Here is a 27,634-nt window from a genome sequence, read left to right on the forward strand (position 1 = left end):
CACAACCTGAAAACATTAATCACCTGGAAAAAAAAAAAAAAACGATTAAAAATACAGATTTCTTAATCCTTCCCTAGAAAAGGGAGGGGATTGTGTATTTTTGAACAGTCTGTCCGTGTTGTGCAGTTGCTGGGCTAAGTCGCATGGTGAGGACATTATTACTAACAGAGGCAGGATGAAGACCCTCCAGGTGAAATAAGAGAGACCAGAAAAGCAGGACCTCCCAAGGCATCATCTGGAGACTCTTGGAAGAATTAGATAGAGAAAGACCCAGAGAAAGGAGGTGTCAGCAAAACTCGCTACTGAGATGAGCAGAGTGATGCTCGCCTATGCTGAGCTCGTCTGCAGAGAGTGTTTTTCAAGGTAATTTGGAAATTGTTATTACTTTATCTTCACTGGTTTGCTTATCTGAAGCAGGAGGAAGAAGGTTTGAGCTCCAGAAGATGTTTTGCAAATTCATTTTAGCATCACTGCTCCTTCCTCTCTAGAGTGTGGTTTAGCATAGAGAGGCATTTGAAATTTGTCTGACGATAAATAGAACTTAAAGGAATTGTCCTGAGTTTGAAGCTTCCGAGCCTTAGGAAAGATGGGTCCAAGCTGTTTTCAGGCTGCAGTGTACTTTTGGGGCTGGCTGCTTGTACAGGTTTCAGTTATTCTTTTCTAGAGAGTGACCTAATGTTTTATGACCAGTATTTGGGGGTAGCTTATTTTCCTAGGTGGAAGTCTGAAGATGCAGGTTTTGCTCGGGGGCTTTCGAATCTAAGTGACAGAGATTTTGCTCAACTGTAGTGCTGGCTGCTATTCTAATGGTGCTGAGACGTGGCAGTGTCCTACTGATTTCTGCCTGTCCATGGGCTCCTGAGCACGGGGCAGATAGAGCGGGAGGCAGCAGGGTAGAACAGAAATTGCTTTTCTATTAAAGCTAGAAAAAAGGAGTGGGCGGAATGGGAAATCTTGCACAGTCCTTTCTCTTCCTGGATGCACATCACTCACAAGTCGTTTCCTGAAAATCCTAATGCAATCCAGTGGTGAGCGACGGCTTCCTGCCGGTCTGCTGAGCCAGCCGCTTGTTAGGGAGGAGATGAGAACAAGATGTGGTCAGAGAATGGGGCAGCTGGGCTGGGCCGGGCTGCTCAGTGGCCATGTGCCCTCCTCTCTGTGGGATAGCAGTGTCTTTTGGTTCTGAGAGCAGCACCTGAACACGTGGGCGTATAGGGACCTAGCTTGGGGGAGTTGCAGAGTTGTTCAAACAAATGGCTGGGCCCTAACCCTAGAGTTTCTATCTGATTCATGAGTCTGGGTGGAGCCCGACAATTTGCATTTTTAACTAGTTTCTAGGTGATACTGCTGCTTCAGAAAGGGTGGTTAGGTGGAAGATGACGGCAGATTGTTTTATGCAGATTCAGAGGCCAGAACGAAGGCCTGTGGGTGCCAGTGACAGAGGGGTAGTTTTTAATCTGGAGTAAAAAAATTAACTACTGTATGTGGTCAGATAAGGAGTGGGTAGTCTCAGGAGCAGCCTCTCCCAGGAGGTGTCCAGTGGTGAATGGCCATCTGGCAGATTCCTACACGAGATAAAAAGTTCATTTATTCATTTGCGAGTTTATTCACTCATCCACTCATTCACAGAATGCGCATGTACTGCCTGCTTGCTAGGTGCTGGGGGTGGGGGAGAAGCCTTCAAAGACACCAAGGTCCCTGTTTTTGGGGAGCTCACAGTGTAATTGGAGTTTGACTGTATGATTTCTAGGGTTCCTTTCAGTGCTGAGGGTCGGAGAGTCCTGTGATGATGGGGTAACGTCACTGGATGAATGATTGTTTTCCCCCCTTGCTGAGCCTCAGACGAGGCTGAGAATGTTTTTACCAGGAGTGCCTTTTCTGTGGGAAAATTCACACTTCCCCACTGACACCTGGAATGAACCATTAAACTCTGAACTCCTGACCAGCTGTACATGGCGCAGTCTGTGAATGCAGACCCAGGAAATGGGCTGCAGGAATGAGCACACTGCGTTTTACCACCTCTCTTAAGTGATGTACTGGGGAGTTCATGGCTGGGGAAAGTTAGAGAAACTTTCTGGGTTCTTCTGTCATAATCCCTGTTGAAAGCAATAATGATTATCACTAACTTTTACCGAGCTCCACTTTGTGCCAGGCATAGCATTAAGCCTGCTACATTTATTGTGTTGTTTGATTCTCATCACAGCCCTGTCAAATGAGTATTTCATCCTCTTTTTTGTCTAAGAGGAAACAAAGGTTCAGAGACGTACATTTACTTGTTCATGGCCATAGAGATAGTAAATTTGTCAGAGCTGGAATCAAAACTTCAGTTTTTCCAGTGTGCAGACACTGAAGCTCCCAGTACACTGAACTACTCATCCATCCATTCATTCAGTAACTAGTTAAGTGGTTTTTTCATTGAACAAATGTTGAGCACTGACATAAACCAGTGAGCAAAACTGCTTGGCCTCTGCCCTCATGAGGCTTACAGTTTTTCTCCCTCAGGCAAATGGGTGACTCCTCCCTCGAATCTTGGGCTAGTTAGATGCTAAGGAGAAAGAGAAAGGACTGGCAGACAGAGTCTGTCAAGTTAGCCACTGACCCAAAGTTTCCGTGTGAATGAGAATTTCTCTTCACAAAGCTGGGGTTTGTGCTTTGCTTTATTTTTACATTTTCCTGTTGGGCTTCTTTTCTTCTTGTCCAAGGCAAGAAGTTGAAGGCCTTGACATAGTACAGGAGACAATTCTTGTGGCATTTGCCTTCTGACCACACACTGGGGATGGAGGGAAATCTGAGCGATCCCAGAACTTAGAGCTGGAAGTGACTCTAGGAGGATTCTAGAGACCCTCCACGATGACCCTCTCTTGCTGGGAAATGTCACCTCCTTCAAGACCTGGGTTATCCCTGCAGATTCCTTTGGCTTTCTGTGCTGGCCACAGCCTACATTTTCTTCTTTTTAAGAGCAGTTTTAAATTAAAATTTCAGTTTTCAAAACACCTCTCTGACAGTTAATTTAAAAGTCAACCAGCTTCAGAAATATGCAGCTTATATTGTGAACATCTTCTGCAACTCCTGAGATAATCATCATCAACAAAGGTCATTTGTTTCTCCTTTTTTTTTTCTTTTTTTTGAGACAGTCTCGCTCTTGTCACCTAGGCTGGAGTGCAATGACGTGATCTCGGCTCACTGCAACCTCCACACCGCAGGTTCAAGCAGTTCTCCTGCCTCAGCCTCCCGAGTAACTAGGCACCTGCCACCACACCCGGCTAATTTTTGTATTTTTAGTAGAGACAGGGTTTCACCACATTGACCAGGCTGGTCTTGAACTCCTGACCTTAGGCAATCCGCCTGCCTCAGCCTCTCAACGTGCTGGGATTACAGGTCTGAGCCACCACACCTGGCCTCTAATTGTTTCTGATGCCTGCTTTAGAGTGTGTAGTATTTGATTTTCAATGAAATGGACTTTTAAAATACATAACTCTTCAGAACTTTACTGTTGCTGTCTAACTCCATTTTAGGCATCTTCCCATATTAGTACATATAGAGCCACATCATTCTCTTTTTGTCAGATTCCAATTTCTAATGGTACCTTCCTTTAGAAACCTTTCTTGCCCCTTGACCTGGACTTTTTTTTTTTTCTTTTTCCTTTTTGTTTTTCTTTTCTCTTTTTTGAGCTGGAGTGTCACTCTTGTCGCCTAGACTGGAGTGCAATGGCATGATCTCGGCTCACTGCAACCTCTGCCTCTCAGGCTCAAGCGATTCTCCCACCTCAGCCTCCCAAGTAGCTGGGATTAGAGGCACCCGCCACCATGCCCAGCTAATTTTTGTATTTTTAGTAGAGAAGGGGTTTCACCATGTTAGCCGGGCTGATCTTGAACTCCTGACCTCAGGTGATCCACCCGCCTTCGCCTCCCAAAGTGCTGGGATTATAGGTGTGAGCCACCGCGCCTGGCCGACCTTGACTTTCTATAAATAAATTCTCCCTTTAATGAGGCTGAACTATTAATAGTTGAAAACATCCATTTGACTCTTGTATTTTTCTTTTAATTTTTAGAGAAATTCTAAGAATATTTCTTGGAGTTGCCTGACCTTTGGTGAGGAGATTCTTAACCTCACTTAACCCTTCAAGGGGTCTGTGGTGAGAGAAACCAATGTCCAAGTTTAGAAAAGAAAAAAAGGAATTTATTGGAAGGGTAACATAGAATTACCAGGTCTCAGGGAATCTGAACCACTAAGCGTCAGAAAGGGCAGGCAGTGGAAGCTTAGGGAACCCTTGTAGCAAGCACAGAAGAACAGATGCATTGCTTCCATCTGTTTAGACCTGGCAGCATCACTCCGCTGGCCAGGTCACCCCTTGGCCAGGGCCAAGTAGGACTCCTTGATTGACAGTCTCACCAAAATATGCATCAGAGAAGAGGTATTCCCTTAAAGAAAAATTGGTCTGCTGATACTAAAAATTGGTAGATCCAGTGCCGGAAAAATCAACCAAGGTAACGATAGGGTTCATAGGCCCTGGGAAATTTTGCATGTGTTTGCATGTCTGTTTTCCCAGGACCCAGACAAATACTAAGATCATTGCTTTAGTTCTGTCAATTCGATGTAGTTGGAGTGATGTTCCCATAGTGATGATAAATTATATTTAATTTACATTAAATATAAAATTAATAGCAAACTTCTGGTTTTCCCTTTTGTTCCTTAGCCCCTAGTGGCTGCCCAGTTTCTTTTGCTTGGAGATGCTTGGGATAGTCCTGCCTGGTTCAGTTAAAATCACTAGTTGTTGTTGCTAGGAGAATGGAGTTCATCCACTTACGATATAAATGTCTCTTTTTATTTTTTGCAGGCAACTTTTTGCTCCTTCCTACACAGAAACCCATTATACTTCAAGTGGTAACCCTCAAACCACCACACTGAAATCGGAGGTGAGTTCAGGTCAACAAATGTCTATACAGCAGCTGTCCTCTCCCAGCACCACTCCTAGGACCTCAGGCGACGCCTGATAGAGTTGGTCCTTCCCCTGAAGGAAGTGTTTCCCCCAAGTGCAGACCAAGGGAGCAAACAAGAGAAGCAAAACATGTATTTGATGTTTCATAGGTGCTCCTCCTTCTTTGCTAACTAAAATGGCTAAAGAAACATAGGCTATTTTAGGGTAATTGCATCTGATTACAGTTGGTGCAAATTATTATGAAACATACATGTTCTTTACTTTATGTTAATTACCCACATATTAATGAAAGTTTTACTGAAAGGAATGACTTACTCATAATCCTGTTGTCTCATCCAATTAGATGTTTGATCAGTCCTTTTTAAATGGATGTATAACATTTACTGAGTTGTAATAACTGTGCATATATATTTTGTAGTCTACTATTTTAATGTGATTTTTAAGTTACGAAGATTTTCTTATTTTGCTTCTGTATTCATATTGGACACTTTTTTCCCTCAAAGTTGTTTTTGAGTAGGGATGTTTACACAATGTCAAAGATCTTTCATTTAGAAAATGGTCTTTCAGAAGGTTACATGTCAGTTTGCTTTGCCGCCCTCCACTGGTAGACATTTAAGGTAGTGAATGATACACATTTCATGGTGTCTGGTTCTTCTTACAGGGATGCGTATTGGAATTTGTAGGCTCGGGACATTGATTCTCAACCAGGAGAAGCAGTGGTGTTCCCCCGACCCCAGGGGACACCTAGTAATGTTTGGAGGCAGTTTTAATTGCCGTGACTGGCAGGGAGGATCTACTGGCATCTGCATTCTATAATGCATAGGACAGACTCCCTCACAACAGAATTATCCAGCTCCAAATATCTGTAGTGCCCAAGTTGAGAAACCCTGGATTCAAGTGACCATTCTCAAAGTCTGGGCTGGTGAGATGGGGGTAAAGAAGGGAAGACGCACACTGGCAGGAGCAGCAGTGGCCTTTGCCTTTGGGGCAGGACATAATGGACTACTGAGGCACACGGACTGGGAGGTGCGGTGTGGAGAACAGCGGGAGAGGTCCCTCCGCCTCAAGACTCCTCCAGCAGCTTCCCATGGAACCTGAGTACTCTACCAGGCCCGTTCTTTAAAGTATCCCTGCTGGAGTGCAAGTGTCCAGCAAGATAACACTGGCCACTGTCAGTCATTAGCAGCTCAGATTAGTTCACCAGATTACTCCTGGATGGGGAAAGGGACACAGGACAGGTAATTTGTGTGTGTGTGTGTGACAGAGTCTCACTCTGTAACCCAGGCTGGAGTGCAGTGGTGTGATCTTGGCTCACTGCAACCTCTGCCTCTCGGGTTCAAGCGATTTTGCTGTCTCAGCCTCCTGAGTAGCTGGGATTACAGGCATGCACCGCCACACTTGGCTAAGTTTTGTATTTTTAGTAGAGACAGGGTTTCACCATGTTGGCTAAGCTATTCTCAAACTCCTGACCTCAGGTGATCCGCCCACCTTGACCTCCCAAAGTGCTGGGATTATAGGCATGAGCCACCACGCCTGGCTAATGTTGTATTTTTGGTAGAGATGGGGTTTCACCATGTTGGCCAAGCTGGTCTTGAACTTCTGACCTCAGGTGATCCACCTGCCTCAGCCTCCCAAACCACTGAGATTACAGGCATGAGCCACCGTGCCCAGCCACAGTTTTTGATAGATCCAAGAGACCTGGAGCATAGTAACTGGGTAGTTCAGGGGCTGTATTACATGGCTGAATGTGAAGACCAGTGCTGCCTTCTTCACCAAGACTTTCCTGGATAGGGAAGGAGTTGGTAGTGTGGCCAGTGCCCGCAGCAAAGTTGGGCTGTGTCTTCTCATCCCCAGGGAGGCTGTCTAGCTGTGACTTCATATTCTTCAATGCCCCTTGGTCAAAACTTTTCCTCTCTTCTTGAGACCTCTGTTCTCTGCCTCCAGGGGCAGGGGTGGGATGGGGGAACAGGCATGCCTAGAAAGCCTAGCTATGACAACCTCCTTCAAACACGCTCCTCTGAGTTTGGATCCTGCCACTTCTATACCCACAGCTCAAGAATGTGTCTCAGTCCACAAATTTGCCATGAGCTCACGCTTCCTGCTATGAAAGCCCCCTTGGGGTGGCCCCATCAGGCTGAGAAGCTGAGGAATGCAATGACTTCATGAGTGATTCTTGACTTGTTCTTTGTGCTCTCAGCTTGTGCATTAGGCAGAGATGTTGTAAGGGCCTTTCAGAAATAGAGGACTGGAAGAGAACTCCCCCTCTCCCAAAATCCCCTCCTTCCAGAAGGTCTTGTTGGCTGAAGCACATCCTAGCTGAACCTTGGGACGGACAACTCATTGTTTGCTTATATCCCCTGCTACTAGACTCTTGCAAAGCTCCCACCCAGGCCCATGGGGTTCTCAGTCAGACTTCTCATTTGGGAGCCGAGATCTCAATGAAAAATGGGAATGGAATAAACCACTCAGCTGCCCTTGACCCGAATGTTGGAGACTGCACTCTACTACCAAACTTGGCCTGGGGTAGCTGGAGTTCTGGCAACCTTATCAAGACTCATCAGCCAGGCCTTTTGGCGACAGCCTGCATCTAGGTCAGGCGGTTGGGGGAATGGGTCTGTGAATGTGTTCCAACAGAAAGAATGACACGGTTTGCGATCTGAAGCCAAGGTTGTTATCTTGGCTTTAACTAGTTATATGACCTTAAACAACCCCCTTGACCACACTAGTGTTGAGTTTTCTCCTTTGTAAATTGGATATGCTGATATCTGACTCACAGAGCTGTGGAAGGGTAAGATGAATCACTGATTTTTATGGGAATTCATAAACATCTCTTCCAACCCCACATTTTACAGATGAGGAAATTGAGAGAAGAGGAAAAGTAACTTGCTCAAGTTCAGATAACCAGTAAGTGGCAAGGCTTAGGCTAGAACTTGTCTCCTTTGTTGCTAGAGAAGCTGGGGATAAAAGAGCTCTGACTAGCCAAGTTCTTCCTTTGCTACTGCTGAGAGAGGCAGAGGATGGAGCTTGGGGCCAGGCTGGTGGGGTTCCAGTTTCCACTTTGCTGTGTCACCTTGTGAATGACTTAAAACCTCTCTTTCAATTTCCCCGCTTTAAAATATGACAATAATAATATCTACCTCATAAGATTGTGGTCAGAATCAAAGGGAAAAATCTGCCTAAGTTGTTCAAGCAGTAAGAGCTGGGTAGATATTAGCTCTTTTATTTTAGACATAGGGCCTCACTCTGTCCCCAAGGCTGGAGTGTAGTGACATGATCACAGCTCACCGCAGCCTTGAACTTCTGGTTTCAAGTGATCCTCTCACCTTGGCCTCCCAAAGCATTGGGATTACAGGCACAAGCTGCCGTGCCTGGTTAGATGTTAGCTCTTATTTTTTTAATTTAATTTTATTTTTTGAGATAGAGTCTCACTCTGTTGCCCATACGGGAGTGCAGTGGCATGATCTCAACTCAGTGCAAGCTCCGCCTCCCAGATTCAAGCGATTCTCATGCCTCAGCCTCCCAAGTAGCTGGGATTACAGGCGACCACCACCACGCCCAGATAATTTTTGTATTTTTAGTAGAAATGGGATTTCACCATGTTGGCCAAGCTGGTCTCAAACTCCTGGCCTCAAGTGATTTGCCTGCCTTGGCCTCCCAAAGTGCTGGGGTTACAGGTGTGAGCCACCCCACCTGACCTCTTACTGTTAATAATAGTAAGTTGTAGGTGTCGTCGTCACATGAGATAGTGTATGTGAAAGCTCTGTAAATTATAAAGCATGTTACAGAAGTCAGGTGCTCTATTTTCGAGAGAACTGGAGTTGTGAACATTCTTAGCATCCATTCAAAGATAGGAAGAGGTGCAGGGATTCTTCACAGCCATCCCTGGGTTTCAGTTCTTTCTTTTTTCTTTTTTCTTTTTTTTGGAGACAGAGTCTCGCTCTGTCACCAGGCTGGAGTGCAGTGGTGCCATCTCTGCTCACTGCAACCTCCGCCTCCTGGGTTCAAGCAATTCTCCTGCCTCAGCCTCCTGAGTAGCTGGGACGACAGGCGCACACCACCATGCCCAGCTAATTTTGTGTATTTGTAATAAAGACAGTTTCACCATATTGGCCAGTATGGTCTAGATTTCTTGACCTCGTTATCCGCCCACCTCGACCTCCCAAAGTGCTGGAATTACAGGCGTGAGCCACTGCGCCTAGCCTCAGTTCTTTCTATTAACCAGCGTTTTGAAACTATACCGACATGTGTTTCTGAACTCCTTGATTCTCGGTCATTCCAACTTCTCTGAGCCCATTTACCCCACACAGGCCCGCCCCCTCTTCTCCCCATGTATAATCCTGTGCTACAGGGTTCGTGGCTTCCCTGTTGAGTTCTAAGGACCAGATTCAGGACTTGAGTGCTTCATGAGGGGCCTCCAAATCCCAGATCCCAGGGATAGGTTGAGAAGCCACATGACAGGCTGGCATTTGAAAGCAGTTGGAATCCTGGCCAGGAGGAGGGTTTTGCCTGCCACACTTTCTTTCATAATCACAGCACAGTGACTTTCCTTTGTGCTTCTCAAGGGTGACATCTGACTTGTTTAAAGTCCAGAAGAGTTTGATGCAAAGACAGGGGTTGGCTCTGTCCCTCCTCCTGACTGTATGAGCTTGAACGGGCAGAGAAGCCACATTGCTGGCCGACGGATCATATGCAGATGAAAGGGCACCTGTGTTCTGGAGCACGAGGCCATGTTGAGTGTCAGCTTGGCCTGTATCCTTTGATCTGGCTGCGTGGCTGGCTGGATATGATGGAGCACTGGCACAGCTAGGGCTTTAGATTCAGCCTCTTGGTGGGCTTCCAGGTCCCTTGAGGCCATATTATTTGATAAAGGAGAATTTCATGATTATATGGTTGCCGATGTTTAGTGCCTGCCACTCTGGGCCAGGTACTCTTACTAGCTCCTTTATGTACAATAGTCTCACCACGACTCTGGGGCATAGAGGCTAAAGACACTGAAGGTCAGAGAGAGGTTGTGGAACTGCTTATGCCTGGATTTAAATATGCCTGGCTATGCCAAAATGCTTGAATTTAATTATTTGTCTATACTCATGCTTAGAGCTGGGAGGGAGGTGGAGCCAGAGAATACGGACACATGGGATAGCTGATTACTGGGTCACATCCCTGTCCGGTGGGGACAAAGAAGCAACTGCAAGCAGCATGGTCCTAGAGGTGGGGGAAAAGAGAAAGCTTCCGTGTCTGCAACCGTGTGGTTTGCATCCATCCCTTTTGAGATCTTTCCAGAACTTGGCTCTACCCTGCGGGTTTTACCTTCTCTCTGTTCTGACCAGTGCATCTCTCTTGACTTATTTGGGAGGAAGCCTCTAGGAATGTGTCTCTTGTTGTTACCCCTCCATTTGTTGGACACAGTCCTGATTTCATCCCCTTCTGTCTGGTTTAGCGCGTTAGCATGCTCAACAGTGCATATTTGCTTCCTAAATTCTATGGTTACCTGACTTATAAAACACTCAGCCAGCACCTGAAATGTTTGTTTCAAGTCCCTTCTTTTGGTTTGTAATTATATCTGTTTGGATTTCTCATTAATGACTGCCTCTCACAACACCATAAGCCCCATGAAGGCTGAAGCTGTGACTCTATTTGCCGGCTATGGTGTCTCCAGGGGCTGGCCCCAGGCCTGGCACAGAGCAGTGCTCACAGCTGTTTGTAGTGATGGAGGAATTCTGACAGCTGTGAAACACAGTGGCTGGAGAGCAGCAGCAGCCCTCATGTGCACAGGTGCCAAATCAAGTATGATTCAGGTGTGGAGGGATTCGTGTAGAAGAGCATCTTGAGCTGTGGAAGAGTAGGCAGTGTTCATTTCCTAGGCCTATGGTAACAAAGCACTATAAACTTAAATGTTTAAAACAATAGAATTTTACTTCCTCACAGTCCTGGAGGCTAGAAGTCCAAACTCAGGGTATTGTCAGGGCCATACTCCCTCCTAGCCTCTGGAGAGAGTCCTTCCAGGCTCTTCTAGCTTCTGGTGGCTTCTGGCCATCCTTGGTGTTCCTTGGCTTGCAGCTTCATCACTCTAGTCTCTGCCTCCATCTTCATGGCCTTCCTCTCTTTCTCTGTGTGTGTCTCCCTGTGTCCTTCCCTCTTCTTAGAAGGACACACATCATTGGATTTAGGACCTGCTCTAATTCAGCATGACACCACCTCTTTTTTTTTTCCTTTTCCTTGAGACAGAATCTCACTCTGTCACTCAGGCTGGAGTGCAGTGGTGCAATCTCGGCTCACCACAGCCTCCACCTCCTGGGCTTAAGCAATTCTCCTGCCTCAGTCTCCCGAGTAGCTGGGATTATAGGTATGCACCACCACACCTGCCTGATTTTTGTATTTTTAGTAGAGATGGGGTTTCACCGTGTTGGCCAGGGTGGTCTGGAACTCCTGACCTCAAGTGATCCATCTGCCTCGGCCTCCCAAAGTGCTGGGATTACAGGTGTGAGCCACCACGCCTGGCCCAGCATGACATCACCTTAATTTAATTACATCTGTGAGACCCTATTTCCAAATAAAATCACATTCTGAGGGTGACATGAATTTTAGGGGGTTCTATTCAACTCATTGCAGGGGGTTGCAAAGATAACGTTGGTGGGGAGGCAGGCTCTTTCAGGAATCAGTGTTTTCTGTGGCCAACAGCATGACATGGAAAGAGCTCTGAACTAGGAAAATACTGGATTTCCCAAACAGCAGGGAGACCTTGGGCAAATCTCTTTGCTCCTTTGAGCCTCAGCCTTTCATCAGCTTCATGGAGATAATGACATCTGCCCTGCCCCGTCTCCAAGGATTATTATGGGAATCAAATGAAATTGTGTCTTGGAAAGCTCTTTGCAGGTTGTAAGGTGCTATAAAGTTGGGTAGGTATGTAATGAGCCATGAGTCACCCATCACCATCCTGAGACATTAACGTTGCCATACTTATCAGTGTTCTTTAGCCTGACCACCTCCTTTCTCCTTGTTAGGATCACTGCTTTTACCACGGCACAGTGAGGGAGACAGAGCTGTCCAGCGTCACGCTCAGCACCTGCCGGGGAATTAGGTAAGAGACCCTAAGGCTACAGGTGGCACCTGGCACTCTCCCCAGAAATGGAAGTTTCACGACAGACAAGGCTAAGGCAAGGACCTTGGGAAGGAGTCCATTGAGAATGTGTGCAAGCCAGCCCAGAGAGGGGCTGAGCCTGGGAGGACGGGCAAGGGAAAGCCTAGGTAATCCACAAATCCATTGGGATTTAACTTTCCTGATGAAACTTGATGTTTTAAAATGTAGGTTTTGTTATTATTTAGGTATGGTGAGGCCAAAAAATCAGGAGATGACTGCCATTGAAAAGATGGTGATACTCACAGAAAAAGGAGGGGCCCAGCTGTGCCATGGGGGTGGCCTGGGGAGGCACTGGGGTTGGTCAGCAGGCCGAGGGAGCCTGGAGAAGTGTCAGCAGAAGCCCTTCTTGTGGTTTCTGCAGGAAGGAATGGGTGAGGCAGAGTAAGCAGGTTTAGGATTGGCTAGTTTGCATCATTTCAGCAGGCTCTGAGGTTTATGGGCTCTCTGTCCTTAGTTGTCCTATACCTGGTTCTGGGGTGATTAGGGAAGGGGGATAGTGGCCCAGAGGTTGAAAGCCCCATAAAACAGATGGCTAGGGTATGGACTCTGGATTGATTGGCTTGCATTTGAAAGGCAAGGTAGCTGGGAAATTATTGACCATCTCTAGGAGTTGGCTAACCCTGGAAGGGGCAGTCCCTCTATGGTCAGCAAGACCCGGATGTCAAAGAAACAGAAGATAAAAAAGAAGACACATGGCTAATATGCTTGCAATGGATGAGTTTGAGCATTTGGTTCCACACCTCCTCAGTTCTTCTTTGGGAGTACTTGGAGGTGGTGAAATAGGAAATGGACGGTTAATGAACAGAGAGTAGGAAGAGAAAGGAGAGGCAAGGATAACTTTCAAGACAGAAGATCAATTGAAAAGTTCCCACCAGAATGTGCTTTTGGGAGTGACCCTTCCTTCTCTGAGTGAGACTACCTGGCTTTGAGCTGGTAGCAGTTTACCAGCTGGGTGACCTTGGGTCTCAATGGTCTCATCTGTAAAATGTGGATAAAAAGAATATATGCCTGTGGTTGTGAGGATTCAGCTTGTGAATAGCCATCTTACCTAGGAACTTGCAGCGGCACACTGTCAGCATGCAGTGACCTCCTAGGCCTTTGCTTCTCTAGGTGTGGTCCATGGATGGGTAGCATCAACTTTACCTGGGAGTTTGTTCAAAATGCAGCTTCTCAGGTTCCACGCAGACCTACTGGATTTTAATCTGCATTTTACCAAGATTCCCACGTGATTTGTGTGCACATGATAGTCTCTACCTAAGAATGTGTGTTCCTTGAGAATATGCAGTATATCTCACATATCTGTTTCTCTCCACCAGCCTGCCCTAATGCCTTGCATGCAATAGAATCTACACATGTATGTTGACATAATAAGTCTTATTTATGTAGCCCACTTTCAATCTCCTTCTCCTCCCCTTTTTTTTTGAAGAAGGATGATGATCTAAAAAAACCTGATATCTCATTGTGTATACTAATTGCCTGGGTTTTGATTGCCTGTACTATGTGGTGCCTCTGTGCAGTGATAGACAGTGAGCTACAGTTTCCCAGAATACACAGGCTCAGTGAGAGACACTTCAGCCCAGTGTAAACTGGCTCTATGACAAAAAGGAAAAAGCCCTAATTTGTAGCATCTGCCAATATGCTGGCAAAGATAATCCCACCATGATCAATTTCAAGCTACCGATGTGATGTTATTGCAGGCAGAATTAGGAAGATATGCCTTGGATTGGCTCTTGTGAGCTGATAGGAGGTGGCTCCATTGTGTGTTCTTCCTCTATTGCCTGACTGATTCATTCATTCAGTGATTGCCTTTTTCATTCACAAATTGAAATTGAGTGTCTTCCTGATGCCAGTGCCCTACACAGGTGGAGGGAAAACCAGCATTGTAATTTTGGAGCCCTCAGTTTCCTTGTCAATAAAGTGAGCATCAATATTAGGCATGATAGAGATTATTGCTGTAATTATAGTACTTTTAAATGTAAGGGTTTCTCCTCATCTTACATCGGTGAAACCATGCTAAGACTTATGCAGGCTCCTAAACAAATGGAAGGTTTCTCACACTGCAGGTCCCAAGTGTCTGTTTATAAATTGGGCCATGACTTTATTTGAATGCTGCATGGTGAGTTGGCTGGAGGAAATTAGGCAGGAAATGGGCTTTGGATGGGAAGCAATAACAGAGTGGCCCCAAATCCCCTCTGTTTAAGTGACCTGGTTAAGCCAAGCTAACTGGCCTCACAGTGGTATTTACAAGCCCAGCCACCGCCACCTGCAGTCTGCAAGTAAACAAAGTTTGTCCCAAGAAGGAGGAAAAAGAACATGCAGGTGTGACCTGCTTCTGTCTGCCTCTTCCTCCATCCCCTCAGTCTGGAGCAGTGGGAACTTGGCTTGGTGTCTTGTAAATCATTCCAGCAGCAGTGCTGACAAGGAGGGGGATACTGGGTGAGCTGTCCATGTGTTTCTGTTTTGCATGCTTCCATCTGGTGAGGTCCACCTGCCTTACTTTCCCAGTCTTGTCACTACACACGCCTTAAGAAACCAAGGCTGTGGGTGGACTGATTTAAGAGCTGGAGACTCGTGCCAGATGGTTCCATTTGGACCCTGGAGAAGGAGCAGCTGCAACAGCAGCAGTATTCAAACCCATGTCATCAAAACTCAAGGCGCCTCCCAAAACTCATAAAGCACTGCTGCAGTGAAAAATCTCCATAGTGATTGTTCTTCTGTCCTGGAAACAAGATCCTGTGATTGGAGAAAATAGGTAGGATTTCTATCAAGTGAGATCTTCAAGCTGATGATACCAAGAGGAATTCAGCTGAGCTTCTAGATGGTTGCTAGGCCCCCTCTTCTCTCCAAAGCAGTTGTTTAGGTTACTTTAATTGAAGAAGTCATATATGATCTTAGTAAAAATAAATTCAAAAAGTACAAAAGCATGTACAATGAAAGATACGTCTCTTTTTACCCCAGATTTCCACATTTCCCCCCTTCCCAGAGACAACTGTTGTTACTAGTTTCTTATGTATCCTTTTGGGAATATTCCTTGCGGAAAAAGAACATAGATATGTAATTGATATGGTTTGGCTCTGTGTCCCCACCCAAATCTGATCTCGAATTGTAATCCCCATGTGTTGAGGGAGGGACCTGGTGGGAGGTGATTGAATCATGGGAACAGTTTCCCCGTGCTGTTCTGGTGATAGTGAGGGAGTTCTTACAAGATCTGATGGTTTAAAAGTGTCAGTTTCCGGCCGCGCGTGGTGGCTCACGCCTGTAATCCCAGCACTTTGGGAGGCCGAGGCGGGCGGATCATGAGATCAGGAGATCGACATCATCCTGGCTAACACGGTGAAACCCCGTCTCTACTAAAAATACAAAAAGTTAGCTGGGCGTAGTGGTGGGCACCTGTAGTCCCAGCTATTTGGGAGGCTGAGGCAGGAGAATGGTGTGAACCCAGGAGGCAGAGCTTGCAGTGCGCTGAGATTGCGCCACTGCACTCCAGCCTCGGCAACAGAGCGAGACTGTCTCAAAAAAAAAAAAAAAAGTGTCAGTTTCCCTTGTGCTCCCTCTCTCCTGCCATCTTGTGCAAAAGGTGCTCGCTTTTCTTTGGCCATCCGCCATGACTGTAAGTTTTCTGAGGCCTCCCCAGTCATGCAGAACTGTGAGTCAACTCAACCTCTTTCCTTTATAAATTACCCAGTCTCAAGTAGTTCTTTATAGCAATGTGAAAACAGACTAATACAGAAGCATAATGTCTGTAATCTTATTTGGGCCCCTGGACCCTTTGAGAATTGATTGGTATCTATAGGTACTTATAAATGACACCAATAGGCTGTGTGCGGTGGCTCACGCCTGTAATTCCAACACTTTGGGAGGCTGAGGCGGGCGGATCACTTGAGGTCAGGAGTTTGAGACCAGCCTGGCCAACATGGCAAAACCGCATTTCCACTAAAAATATAAAAAATAGCCGGGTGTGGTGGTGCATGCCTGTAGACCCAGGTACTTGGGAGGCTGAGGCAGGAGAACCGTTTGAACCCGGGAGGCGGAGATTGCAGTGAGCTGAGATCGTACCACTGCACTCCAGCTTGGGCGACAGAGCAAGACCCCATCTCAAAAAAAAAAAAAAAAAAAAAAAAAACACCAATGAAAAGACGTGGCATCCCATCTCACTGGGGATGTCAAGTGTCATTCTCCCAAGCCTGTCTCAGATTAAGACATTCTCTAAATATCTACACCGGGTTAAGGTATCTCTGACTGAGCCTGTGTGTTCTGGGAAACTCTGTGTGTGTGTCTGTAGTTCACTGTCAATAGCAGAGGTGTATCTGGTTGATAAGTTGTTTACTTTTTTAAAAAAAATTTGTTAGCAATTATCATTATATAACTAATACAGGTTTAGTATTAAATGTTCAAATCATGCAGGAAGGTGTAAGCTTTAAAAAATGAAAGTTGTTTATCTTGTCCTACCCTTCCAACCAATCTCATTCTCCATCTGTTATTACTGTTGGAGGTATCCTTAATTGAAATGCATAATTGTATGTGTGTGTATATATATATATATATGTAATATATGAACGTATTTAATCCAAATGAGGTTACCTTATGCATACAGTTTCGTATTTTTTTTCCAACTTAGCATTTTGTTTTAGGTATACATAGATCTATCTCATTCTTTTAATGGTTGCATAATATCATTTGTACTAATGTCTGACAGATTTTCATTATATAGAAAGTCTTTCAGAGGCATACAGTAAATCATCCATCGTGGTCTATTTGATGGATCACCCTTATATTACAGCAGCCCTGCCTTCAAAAACATAGGGCTCACTCTCACTGTTATTATACCCTAACCATGGTCCCTGGACTCAGATTGTGTGAGAGAGGGAGAAAGGGAGATATGAGCTTGAAAATGAATGCAGGAGAATGTGTAGGAAAGTGCACATGATGGCCTGGAATAAGCTCAACATTTAAAGTCAAGGGATCCACGTTTAAGATCTAGCTCCATACTTCCTGGCTGTGTGGATCTCTGTATTTCCCTCTCCCCATTAAATTTTTTCCTTGTCTTTGCTGTGGCCAGGCTGGTCCCTCCACAGACCCTACTCTATCCAAAAGGTGGCTAAGTCCTGGGAGTGGGGTGGGTGATCAGTGGGACTGAGGTCAGGGGCATACCCCAGCATCATGAACCTGGACGTTAGGAGAGCTGGGATTTGCCCCGGCTGTCACATTAACTCATTAGGTGAGCTTGGGCAAGTTCTTTTTTTGGGTGGGCTTTCCTCTCTTCTGTAAAACGAGAGTAGACCAGACCATTAAAAGCTTCCTTCTGTGTTGGAAGTCCTGGGATGCAGAGAGGTTGGGCAGAGTCTCAGGGAGGTGGGAGCCTGGAGCAGAAGGAGGTGGCTCATATACACACAGCTAGCCCTGGACGAGAAGTGGCAAGTCCTTTCCACCTTTGAATTCCTTGCCTTCCTTCTGCAGAATGGATCATAAATGCCATGTCCATGTCAGGCATTGCACAGACTAAGCCCTCAGAGAACAGTATTTTTAAGTTGTGATGAATTTAGATTCTGGAGCCAGACAGTTCCTAGTTTAAACCCTGCCAAGCTACTTAAGCTATCTAGTCTCAGTTTTCTCATCCGTAAAATGGGAATAACAATATTGACATCATTGGTGGATTTACAAAAGGTGAGGAGTGCAGGCTCCTTGACAGCAGGGACTTTGCTTTGATCATGCTCATTCCTGTGCTGAGAACAGTTCCTGTCACACAGTGGGTTCTCAGTACAGATGTGTGGAATGGCTATTGAATAAAACACTTTGCACTTTGCTTGACGTATAATACACAATCAATGACTGTTAGCTGTTCTTTTAAAATGCTGCTTTGGTTATTAGTAAACATTGCCTATTCAGTCCATTATCACAGCGACTCTGTGATTACATCACTTACCACACAGCTAGGAGACAGCACAGCCAGAGTTTGAATCCAGGTGCTACATGGGGGCACCCTGTCCCTGAGATAGCACATGACCTACAAGCCTTCTCTTCTGTTTTTTGCAACCTTTGGAGTTCCCCATAACTCCTTTTGCATGGATATAATTTGCAGAGAAGGGGAGAAAGAAGGGTAGCAGGGTAGTTACCTTTTAGGGCACCTCTGGGTAGAGGGATGTAGAACGTGTCCCCTTTGGTTTAGCTCTGAATGGACAAGTCCCCAGGAAGCAGTTCTTGGCCTATTTCCTTGAAGAATGCATTTGGTGAATCCTTCAGTTATGCAGGGGTTAGACATGAATTGCCTGTTGCCTGCCCGGCCTGGCCTGCCCAGGTTTTTCTGTACAATTTCATTTGTATCTATCTCTTAACAATGAGCAGTAGGATGGAGAACAGAAGGGAGAATGGCATGTGAGCCTGGCCACCCAGCCTCCTGGGTCCCGGCTCATGCCTTCTGGCTGAGTTCTGCCTTTGCCAGCGCTAACATTCAGCAAATTAGATCAAGCAAGGCTCCTAGAAGGATAAACAACTTGCGGTGTTTGGAAGGGGGCAGCTAAAGGAATTAGGGGTGGGGGCGGGGAGGGCCCCTGGAGCCACATTCTCAGACGTTCCCCCAGCAACAAAGCTGCAGTCCGCTGACAGTGCTGGGGCTTGTGCCAGCCTCTCCTTCATCCCAGGCCATCTGAGAGGATTGCAACCGTGACATGGGCACATTACCAGGAACAGCAGTTGGAGGAAGGGAGGGAAGTGGCCACAGAATCCTATTGCTGGAAGGACCTTCAGGGTCCTTCTGAGCCTGTGTTTCTCTCAAACTGTAATCTGCCCACTCCCTGAATCAGAATTACTAGGGTCCCGGTGAAAAGCAGGTGCCTGCTGCAGAGTGCGGTCTGCAGGCCAAAGTTCCTGAGTGTGGCTGGGCGGGGAATTACTCATGGGCCTTGATAACAGTGCAGACACTCAGGCCTGCAGATCTGGGTTTTTTAGGATGGGCCCTGTATTAGTCCATTTGTGTTGCTATAAAGGAATACATAAGGCTGAGTACTTTATAAAGAAAAGAGTTTTATTTTGGCTCACAGTTCTGCGAGCCGTACAAGAAGCATGGCGCCAGCATCTGCTTCTGGTGAGGGCCTCAGGCTGCTTCCACTCGTGGCAGAAGGAGAAGGGGAGCCTGTGTGTGCGGAGATCAAGTGGTGAGACAGGAAGTGAGAGAGAGAGGGAGGAGGTGCCAGGCTCTTTTTAATAACCAGCTCTTGAGGAAACTCTCACGGGAATTTGCTGAGTAAAAACTCTCTCATTACCACCAGGATGCACCAAGCCATTTATGAGGGATCCACCCCATTACCCTAACACCTCCTAAGGCCCACCTCCAACACTGGGACCACATTCTACCGTGAGACTTGGTGGGGACAGATAAACCATATCCACAGCAGACCTGGATACCCATGTTTTCAATACACTGTAGAATATTCTAGTAGATATCCCTGAGAACTCTGCTCCTAGAGATCTCTGACACTTAGGCTTGGAACTCACCGATGGAGGCAGAAAGCATAGAGGCTAAGGGGATGGGGTCCAAAGTCTGTGGACCTTAAATCTTTGACTCCAGATTACCTGGTCCCCATGTCTGGAGCCCGCACTGCCCTTAGCCATGAGAACTTGTTATTTAATGTCTCTGAGCCACAGTTTCTTCATCTATAAAGTGGGACTCATGAGGGTGCCTCCTTATAATGATGATGTGGGAATGAAATAGCATTTGTAAACACAGTGCCTGGCATCCAGTTAGCTCAATCAATGGCATCTGAAGGTGAAAAGTAGGCTGCACACCTCCTTTGTCTTTTCTCCTAGGAAACTGAGGTGAGGCCAATCACCCCTCAGAGGAGAGCTGCTGGCACCATCACTGGAGCCATCTGTAGGCTGGTGGTATCTTTCTGATTCACTCTACAGGGCTGGGGTTTTTTTTTCCTTTTGGAGACAGAGTCTTGCTCTGTCGCCCAGGCTGGAGTGCAGTGGTGCGATCTTAGCTTACTGCAACCTCCACCTCCCAAGGTCAAGCAATTCTTCTGCCTCAGCCTCCCGAGTAGCTGGGATTACAGGCGCCCATCAGCATGCCTGGCTAATTTTTGTATTTTTAGTAGAGACAGGGTTTTACCATATTGCCCAGACTGGTCTCCAACTCCTGAGCTCAGGGAATCTACCAGCCTTGGCCTCCCAAAGTGCTGGGATTACAGGCATGAGCCACCGCGCCCAGCCTCTACGGGACTATCGTGACTGAGGCAGTGGAAGGTCGGGGTAAAGTTGTGGAACTTGAAACTAGAATGCTTCCATTCAAATCCCGACTCCTTTAATACCTAGGTGATAGGCTGATCTGTGCAGCAAATCACATGGCACATGTTTACCTGTGTAACAAACCTGCCCATCCTGCACACATACCCTGAAACTTAACAGTTGATGAAACACGAACAAAAAACAAATCCCTACTCTTACTCTTACTATTTATGTGACTTTGGGTTAATTAACCTTGCTGAGCCTTTGTTTTCCCATTTGTACAATGGGGACAATATTTGTAAGGATCCTAGGAAGGTGGTGGGAATAACAAAATTCTCACTTGGCACAGTGCCAAGTCCATAGCAAAGGCTCTATAATCTGCAGCCACTGTGAGGATTCTTATTTATTGTGCACCACACCGTGGCTTGGTCTCTGTCCTGTTTAGCTCACAGGCTTGTTCAAGTGATGCCAGATCAATTGCGCTTTGTGACCCTCCACTGGAACTTTCCCCGATTCCTCTATGGAACTTTCCACTCACTGGGTGTAATCTTGGCAGCCACAACCTGGTGCACACAGAACCATCAGCTGGTGGTCAAGCCCTCTGTGTTCCCAAAGTGTGTAGCCATTAGGGGAAACTGAGGTGATGGGAGAGGCCTTGGTTGGCTGGGATGGAAAGATAACTTGGGAACAGGATGCGTGTAGCAGCGCTCTCCTCTGCCCTTTCCTGACTAGATTAGGGAGTGGATGCGACCCTTGCTCCCTGCTCCGCTCCCACCCCCAGATGTTCAGGGAGTACCTTACATGTCTGTCAGAGGGGGTGGTCGGGTATTGCTGCGTCAGCCTGGGTGAGGCAGCCAGGAAGTCATCGGGCTTCCTGGATCTGGAATGAGGTCAGCCAGGGATGGGATCCGGGAAAGGCTGCTGCCCATCACAGCCTGGCGCTGATTTTCCTGAGAGCGTCGCAGGCTCTTCCCAAAGGGCAAAATCTGGGCGGGAATCCCAAGTGGCGGTTGTGGTGGAGGTCGAAGCTGAGATAAGCTAAGAGAGAGGTCCTGCCAATTTACAGTGGCAAACACTGGGTTGGAGATGCTGTAGGTTCTGAGCTCTCTGGATGGATGAGAGCCTGCTGAGGTTTTAGAGCATACAAAATGCTGCTAGAGTCTGTAGGGCTTACTCCTGGGCTTCCTCCTCCCCCGAGCCTTGATTACATACCTTTACAATCGTGTTTATCTCATTGTATCAAGGATGACAAATGCCTGCTGCCTGGGCCTTCACTGATCATTAGCAATAGCAATAGATCATAAGTCGTGGTCTTCTTTCTTGCTGAGGCTAGAAAAGCCCTCAGAAGCCTTGGTGATGTAACACTTGGAGCAGCTGCCTCCAGTTCAAGGGGTGATGAAACTTTTTGCTCTCTCTGTTATACATTACAGTGACTTATTCCAATGTTTAGATTCAACGCTTCACAAGGGTAGGCACTTGGTGTGTCTTGTTCACTATTCCATCCTCAGCAACTAGCATGATACCTGGCCCGCAGCAGGAGCTCAGTAAATGTTTGTGACTGTTCTCCAGATGACTGTGAGTTTCTCGAGGAAAAGGATTATGTCTAGATTATGTCTAGGACACAGTAAGGGCTCCATGAGTTTATTCTGAGTTCAATGTTAGTATCTATAATCAAGGGAGGAAAATAAGTAGTCACTCATGCTTGGCGGTGGATGTCACTTCACCAAATAACTGCCGTGCTGATGTGGGGCAGTTGGAACAGGTAGGCATGTCATCGTTGATGCATCTAGCTTTGGTTTCCAAGCACGAAGACCCTTGTCTTTCCACTTAGTCATCCAGGAGTCTTGATAAGTTATAATTGCCGTTTTAGGGACGAGGAAACTGACGCTTGGAGAGATTTAAGATGCTTGTTGAAGAGCATGTGACAATTGAATGTTGGAGCTAAATCCAGAACCTGGGTCACCTCACTTGCAGGCCACTGTTCTTTCTCTGGCCACTGTACTGCTTTTTCTGAGTCTCTAAAGTTTTGACCCATGATTTGTCCTATGCCATGTTTTGGTTTGGGAGGCTTTTTGGAATCCTGGACCTACCATCCTTCATAAGTTTTAAGTGTCACAGGTACAGCCTTTTCAGAACTTTTTGAGATTTCCCAGTCCAGAGATTCTTAACCTGGAGTCTCACGATGAGCTTGGTGGTGGTGGTGGGGTGGGGTGGGGTGGGGTGGGGTGGGTGGGGGAGGTCCAAGTGCCCTGAGCTCATGCACCACGTTTTATGTATATGTACATTTCTCTAGAGAGGAAGTGTGAGCTTGCATCAGAGTCTCACAAAGGGGTACATGGCCCCATAATGAGGTTAAGAACCAATGATCAAAACCCACTATGTCATTTTGCATATGGAGAAACTAAGACCTACACAAGGGACTTTTTCAGAACCATAATCTTTGATCAGAGTTTCTATTTCTCCTCTCAACAGAGGACTGATTACAGTGAGCAGCAACCTCAGCTACGTCATCGAGCCCCTCCCCGACAGCGAGGGCCAACACCTTATTTACAGATCTGAACATCTCAAGCCACCCCCGGGAAACTGTGGGTTCGGGCACTCCAAGCCCAGCACCAGGGACTGGGCTCTTCAGTTTACACAACAGACCAAGAAGCGACCTCGCAGGGTGAGTTTTGAGGCTCTCAGTGCAGAAATCAACCTGGGGACAGGCCTGTCCCCTCTGAGGTTGCTTACTTTGAATCCAGGAGTATTTCTAAATTGAAAGGTGATACCTAAGAAGAAGGAAATAGTGTTTTTCTTTTATTCTAAGTCATTGTTGAGTGTGAAATACTCTCATAATAGAATAACTGCTTTTGGGGAAAACACCACTACCTTTAAAATACTCAGATGCTGACTTCAGAAAACTTAAAAAGTGAAAAGAAGGCTGGGCGCCATGGCTCATGCCTATAATCCTAGCACTTTGGGAGGCTAAAGCAGGCAGATTGCTTGAGGCCAGGAGTTTGAGTCCAGCCTGGGTAACGTGGCGAAACCCCATTTCTACTAAAGTACAAAAATTAGCTGGGCGTGGTGGCTGGGTACCTGTAGTCCCAACTATTTGGGAGGCTGAGGCACGGGAATCACTGGAACCTGGGAGGCGGAGATAACAGTGAGTCGAGATGGCGCCACTGCACTCCAGCCTGGGTAACAGAGCGAGACCTTGCCTCAAAAAAATAAAAATAAAAAAGTGGGAAAGAAAAGTATGCCTTCCCTATTGGAGTAGACACTACACTATATGCACACAGTCCTCATATTGATTCATACTGAAAACAGCAGGGTGTTTTGAGGTTTTTGAGGTTTCGAGGTTCTGTGGGAATGTGGCGGTTAGCACACTCCCTCTCATACGCTGGCTTCTGTCCTGCCTGTGCTCACCAGCTCATCTCAGTATTTTCTGAGAATAAAAGACTGAATCCAGTGTCCCAGAGCCACCTCCAGCAATAACCAAATGGCAGTGGAAGGTGTTATGTGAGTGACGGCCACCACAGCCAAGAACATCTCTAGTGCCCAATGACAAAATCATTACGGAGGTAGCTGCTGCTTCTCCAGCAGCTCTGTTTCTTAGCAGCTTTTTAAAAATGAGGCCAAGTCCACTATTTCTACAGCGCTGATCTGTTTCTCTTTCTTAGATGAAAAGGGAAGATTTAAACTCCATGAAGTATGTGGAGCTTTACCTCGTGGCTGATTATGCAGAGGTAAGGGGGAGGCAATGGGTTTTACAGAAAAACTGCTCTCTTGATAGCTTCCATTCCAGGCTCCAGACTGCTCTGGGGAAATGTTGCCTATTCATCTTTCTCCAGTTCATCTATGATTTTGACCTTAAGTCTGACCAAGGGCTGGGCGCGGCAGCTCACGCCTGTAATCCCAACACTTTGGGAGGCCAAGGTGGGTGGATCACCTGAGGTCAGGAGTTTGAGACCAGCCTGGCCGACATGGTGAAACCCTGTCTCTACTAAAAATACAAAATTAGCTGGGAATTGTGATGCATGCCTGTAATCCCAGCTACATGAGAGGCTGAGACAGGAGAATTGCCTGAACCTGGGAGGCAGAGGTTGCAGTGAGCTGAGATCATGCCACTGCACTCCAATCTGAGCAACAAGAGCAAAACTCCATCTCAAAGAAAAAAAAGTCTGACCAAAGGCTCTTTTTGCCATTTTAAACATGGCTGGGGGGAACTCCCCCCCCCCCCCCCCCCCCTTTCCCCCCCCCCCCCCCACACACAGCTAAGCCTCTCCTGGCTTGATACATCAATCACATAGAAAATCAAGACAGTTATCTGATTAACATTTCTTGAACTGGGTCTGAAAACCTTTAGGTTCTGGTGTTTATTCTTAGGAACCCATGAATTGTCTATGGAAATTCTAAAACTTTTTTTTGTTTACAAAGATAATAAGTACATTCCTAGTCATACGACTGAAAACTGTTTTTGCCCATGTGTGTGGGTCCATTTTTATAATCATGTCAAATGATGCCAAATGATGACCTAAAGCCATGGTCATTGACCTAAACCCAAAATGTGGTTCCCAGAGTGCCAGCGTCAGCAGCACCTGTGATCTTATATAAAATGCAAATTCTTGGGCCCCACCCCCGACCTCCTGAATCCCAGACCGTCAGGGTGGGGTCCAGGAATCCATGTTTTAACAAGACCTCTGGGCGATTGGGTTGTACAGGCAAGTTTGAGAACCACTGACCTAAAGGCACAGCAGTTCAGCCTTTAACACCATGTTCCTCAAATCAGACAGGTTCTAAGATTTGATGAATCCTCACCTGGTTTATCATATATTTCATTTATTCATCAATGATCTCTTGATTTTCTATTATGTGCCAAGCACCTGGACATATAGCTCTCAAGGAGACGTACCCTCCCCTGGCATCGCAGAGTTTGCAGTACAGCACATAAATCTGTAGGTCCAAAGTGTGATAAGCACAAAGATGGACCATTAGGAGGGATGAGAGTGCAGATAATGGGGGATTCAACATGGTTTTGGGAATTAGGGAAAGCTTCTCTGACATTGAAGCAGACACTTAAAGAGTGAGTTTAGGCCCCAGAGCCCATATTCGCCTAAATTAGCCAGATGTTACCTCCAATTCTCCCTGTGTTTAGCGACTCCATCATATAAGTACTAAGCGCATCTTGTGTGCATTGGATGTCATTATGAGCTGAGTGCTTGCTGTGTTCGGGCAGGGCAGACACTGGCCTTGGTCTCTCCTGAGGATAGAGCCCATCACTACTCCAGTCTGTCTGTATCCCATCCACATGGTTTAGCTACCCTCTCCCCAAAGAGCTCAGTCTAAGGCGCCTATATCTAGTCACATTTCCAGGCACGTTTCCTGGCGGCAGGGCCTGGTAGTGTGGGGAGAGCACTAGGCTGCAGGCCAGAAGGTCTTTGAGTGTTAGTCACTGGATGTTAGTTAGTGGCAGAAGGAGGTGGCTCTTGAAGCTGTCTTAAAAGACAAGGAGGAGTTAACTGGGCAGAGGAGTGGAGATGAAGGGCATTCCAGACCGAGGGAACATTGTGCTTTGCTTTGAAAAGCGTTTAGCTTTTTAATTGATGTTGATACTGGTTTTTCCAACAGCTGTGTGTGTGTGTGTGTGTGTGTGTTTTCTATGTTTTCTGTTTCCTCTCCAAAGACTAGTGTGTGTATAGGATGGGGGAATAGTGTGGGGAGCAAAATCCAAAGCTGGTTTAAAAGTCAGCTGAGGCTCCAAAGTCATGGGAGGAGATAACTGACTCTGGCCTGCCCTGCACGACTGCCCGTAGTGGGAGGACTGGTGGAAGAAAACCAAGCTCCTCTGACTCTGGGACATTTTTCCATTTAAGCTTTGCATCTGTGATCATCTAATACAATGGTCTTGAGTCATTTCTTTCAGCTATAGAATCCTTTGGTTAGATGGCAGTTCCTGGGAATCCCAGTACTTAAGCATATAGAGCCCAACTGCTCTAGTTTAAAGATGGGGTGTTTCTCCCCTTCGGCCTTGCACTGTTCTCAGAGGAATTCTGTGCAGGTTTTAAAACCCACTGGGTGTGAATCTCCAGCAGCTGGAGAAGTGGGCAGCATGGTGGGAGGCAGGGATTAGGCATCTTCTGTCTCCTGACCTCCAGGGTCACAGCACACCCCCAGAGAAAAAGTGTCTGCTCAAGGGGCCTCCAGGACTCTGGTGTCACCTAGAGCCATCTTCCTCTTACAAAGGAGAGCATCTCAGCAACAGCCCGGGTTCCCAGCAGGGCTGTGATTCATGCAGCCGTGGTGGATAAGGGAATGTGCTCATTTTTCAGAGTCCTGGGCACCCCTCCGCTGAAGGCTTTGAATGATTCATTTGAGGGACTGGGGTGGGAGTATAACAGGCCAGGCTGGGTTCACAGGCTCACAAATCATCCCCTCTCCACCTGTCTCCATCCTCTGCAGACAGAAATATATTCTTGACAATTAATTAATTAATCTGAGAGGATGGGAAGGCAGGAAAGGGGAGGGCTGCTTTACCATGATTTATAACCTCCTGCCGAGACAGGACAGCCTTCACCTTGCGGCTCTGAATGCACAGGAGGAAGTGGAGACACAGATAGGGAGAGCAAGACACTGCTGCTGCCTAGAGAGATAGTTGTCAGCAGTAAAAATGAGCAGGTAGCTCCTCGCTCCCTGGTCCTAGGTGGGAGCTTCTAGTTTATTCATTCCCCAGGTGGAACGGAATCCAGGGCGGAATAAAGAGTAAGGTGGACTGTTGTAGGGGTAGACGGGATAGCTGTAAACACAGGCCTGTAAAGGACTTCCATGATGCTGGCACAGTGCAGAGTGGCTGGGAAAGGATGGTGCTGCATGTAGTACTTGCTGTGTCACCCTAGAAAATGTAAGCTTGAGACAGTCCTTTCTTGAGATCAGGGGTCTGCAAACTATACCCCATAGTCACATCCAGCCTGTACTGTGTGTTTGAAAACAAAATTTTACTGGAACACAGCCAGGCCCGTTGGTTTCTGTATTATCCAGGCCTGCTTCCGAGCCACCGCTGCACAGTTGAAGAGTTATAGCAGAGACCATATGGCCACAAAGCCTAATCTGACCTTTGCAGAAAAGGTTTGCCGACTCCTGCTTCAGACTACTCTGGACAACAGAATTCACTCCTTAAATTATAGTGGTCTCATTGGGCAGTTCTTTGAAGAGAAGAAGGTTAATATTTTTTTGAAAGACAACGAAATCTGACCCTGATGTTCTAATAAATATTACTAAATGAATGGAAATGCTGCAATGCTGTCTGTGCTGAGAGACCAATTTAGAAACAGGAGACCTCTATAATGAGAAACTCC

The 27,634-nt window shown here is 46.6% G+C and overlaps 1 protein-coding gene across 2 annotated transcripts in view; it reads left to right on the plus strand.

Annotated features, from left to right (window-relative positions):
* The window catches only part of ADAM19 (ADAM metallopeptidase domain 19), a 98,288-nt gene that overhangs the window by 33,061 nt on the left and 37,593 nt on the right, over positions 1 to 27,634 (plus strand). For both annotated transcript variants that reach the window (XM_023218800.3, XM_023218801.2), the window contains exons 4-7: positions 4,838 to 4,916; positions 11,941 to 12,017; positions 22,773 to 22,965; positions 23,963 to 24,028. In XM_023218800.3, coding sequence (XP_023074568.1) covers positions 4,838 to 4,916; positions 11,941 to 12,017; positions 22,773 to 22,965; positions 23,963 to 24,028 — 415 coding nt within the window. The remainder of the gene's footprint in view (positions 1 to 4,837; positions 4,917 to 11,940; positions 12,018 to 22,772; positions 22,966 to 23,962; positions 24,029 to 27,634) is intronic.

The sequence above is a fragment of the Piliocolobus tephrosceles genome, chromosome 4 (assembly GCF_002776525.5).
Source record: "Piliocolobus tephrosceles isolate RC106 chromosome 4, ASM277652v3, whole genome shotgun sequence".
Taxonomy (NCBI): domain Eukaryota; kingdom Metazoa; phylum Chordata; class Mammalia; order Primates; family Cercopithecidae; genus Piliocolobus; species Piliocolobus tephrosceles.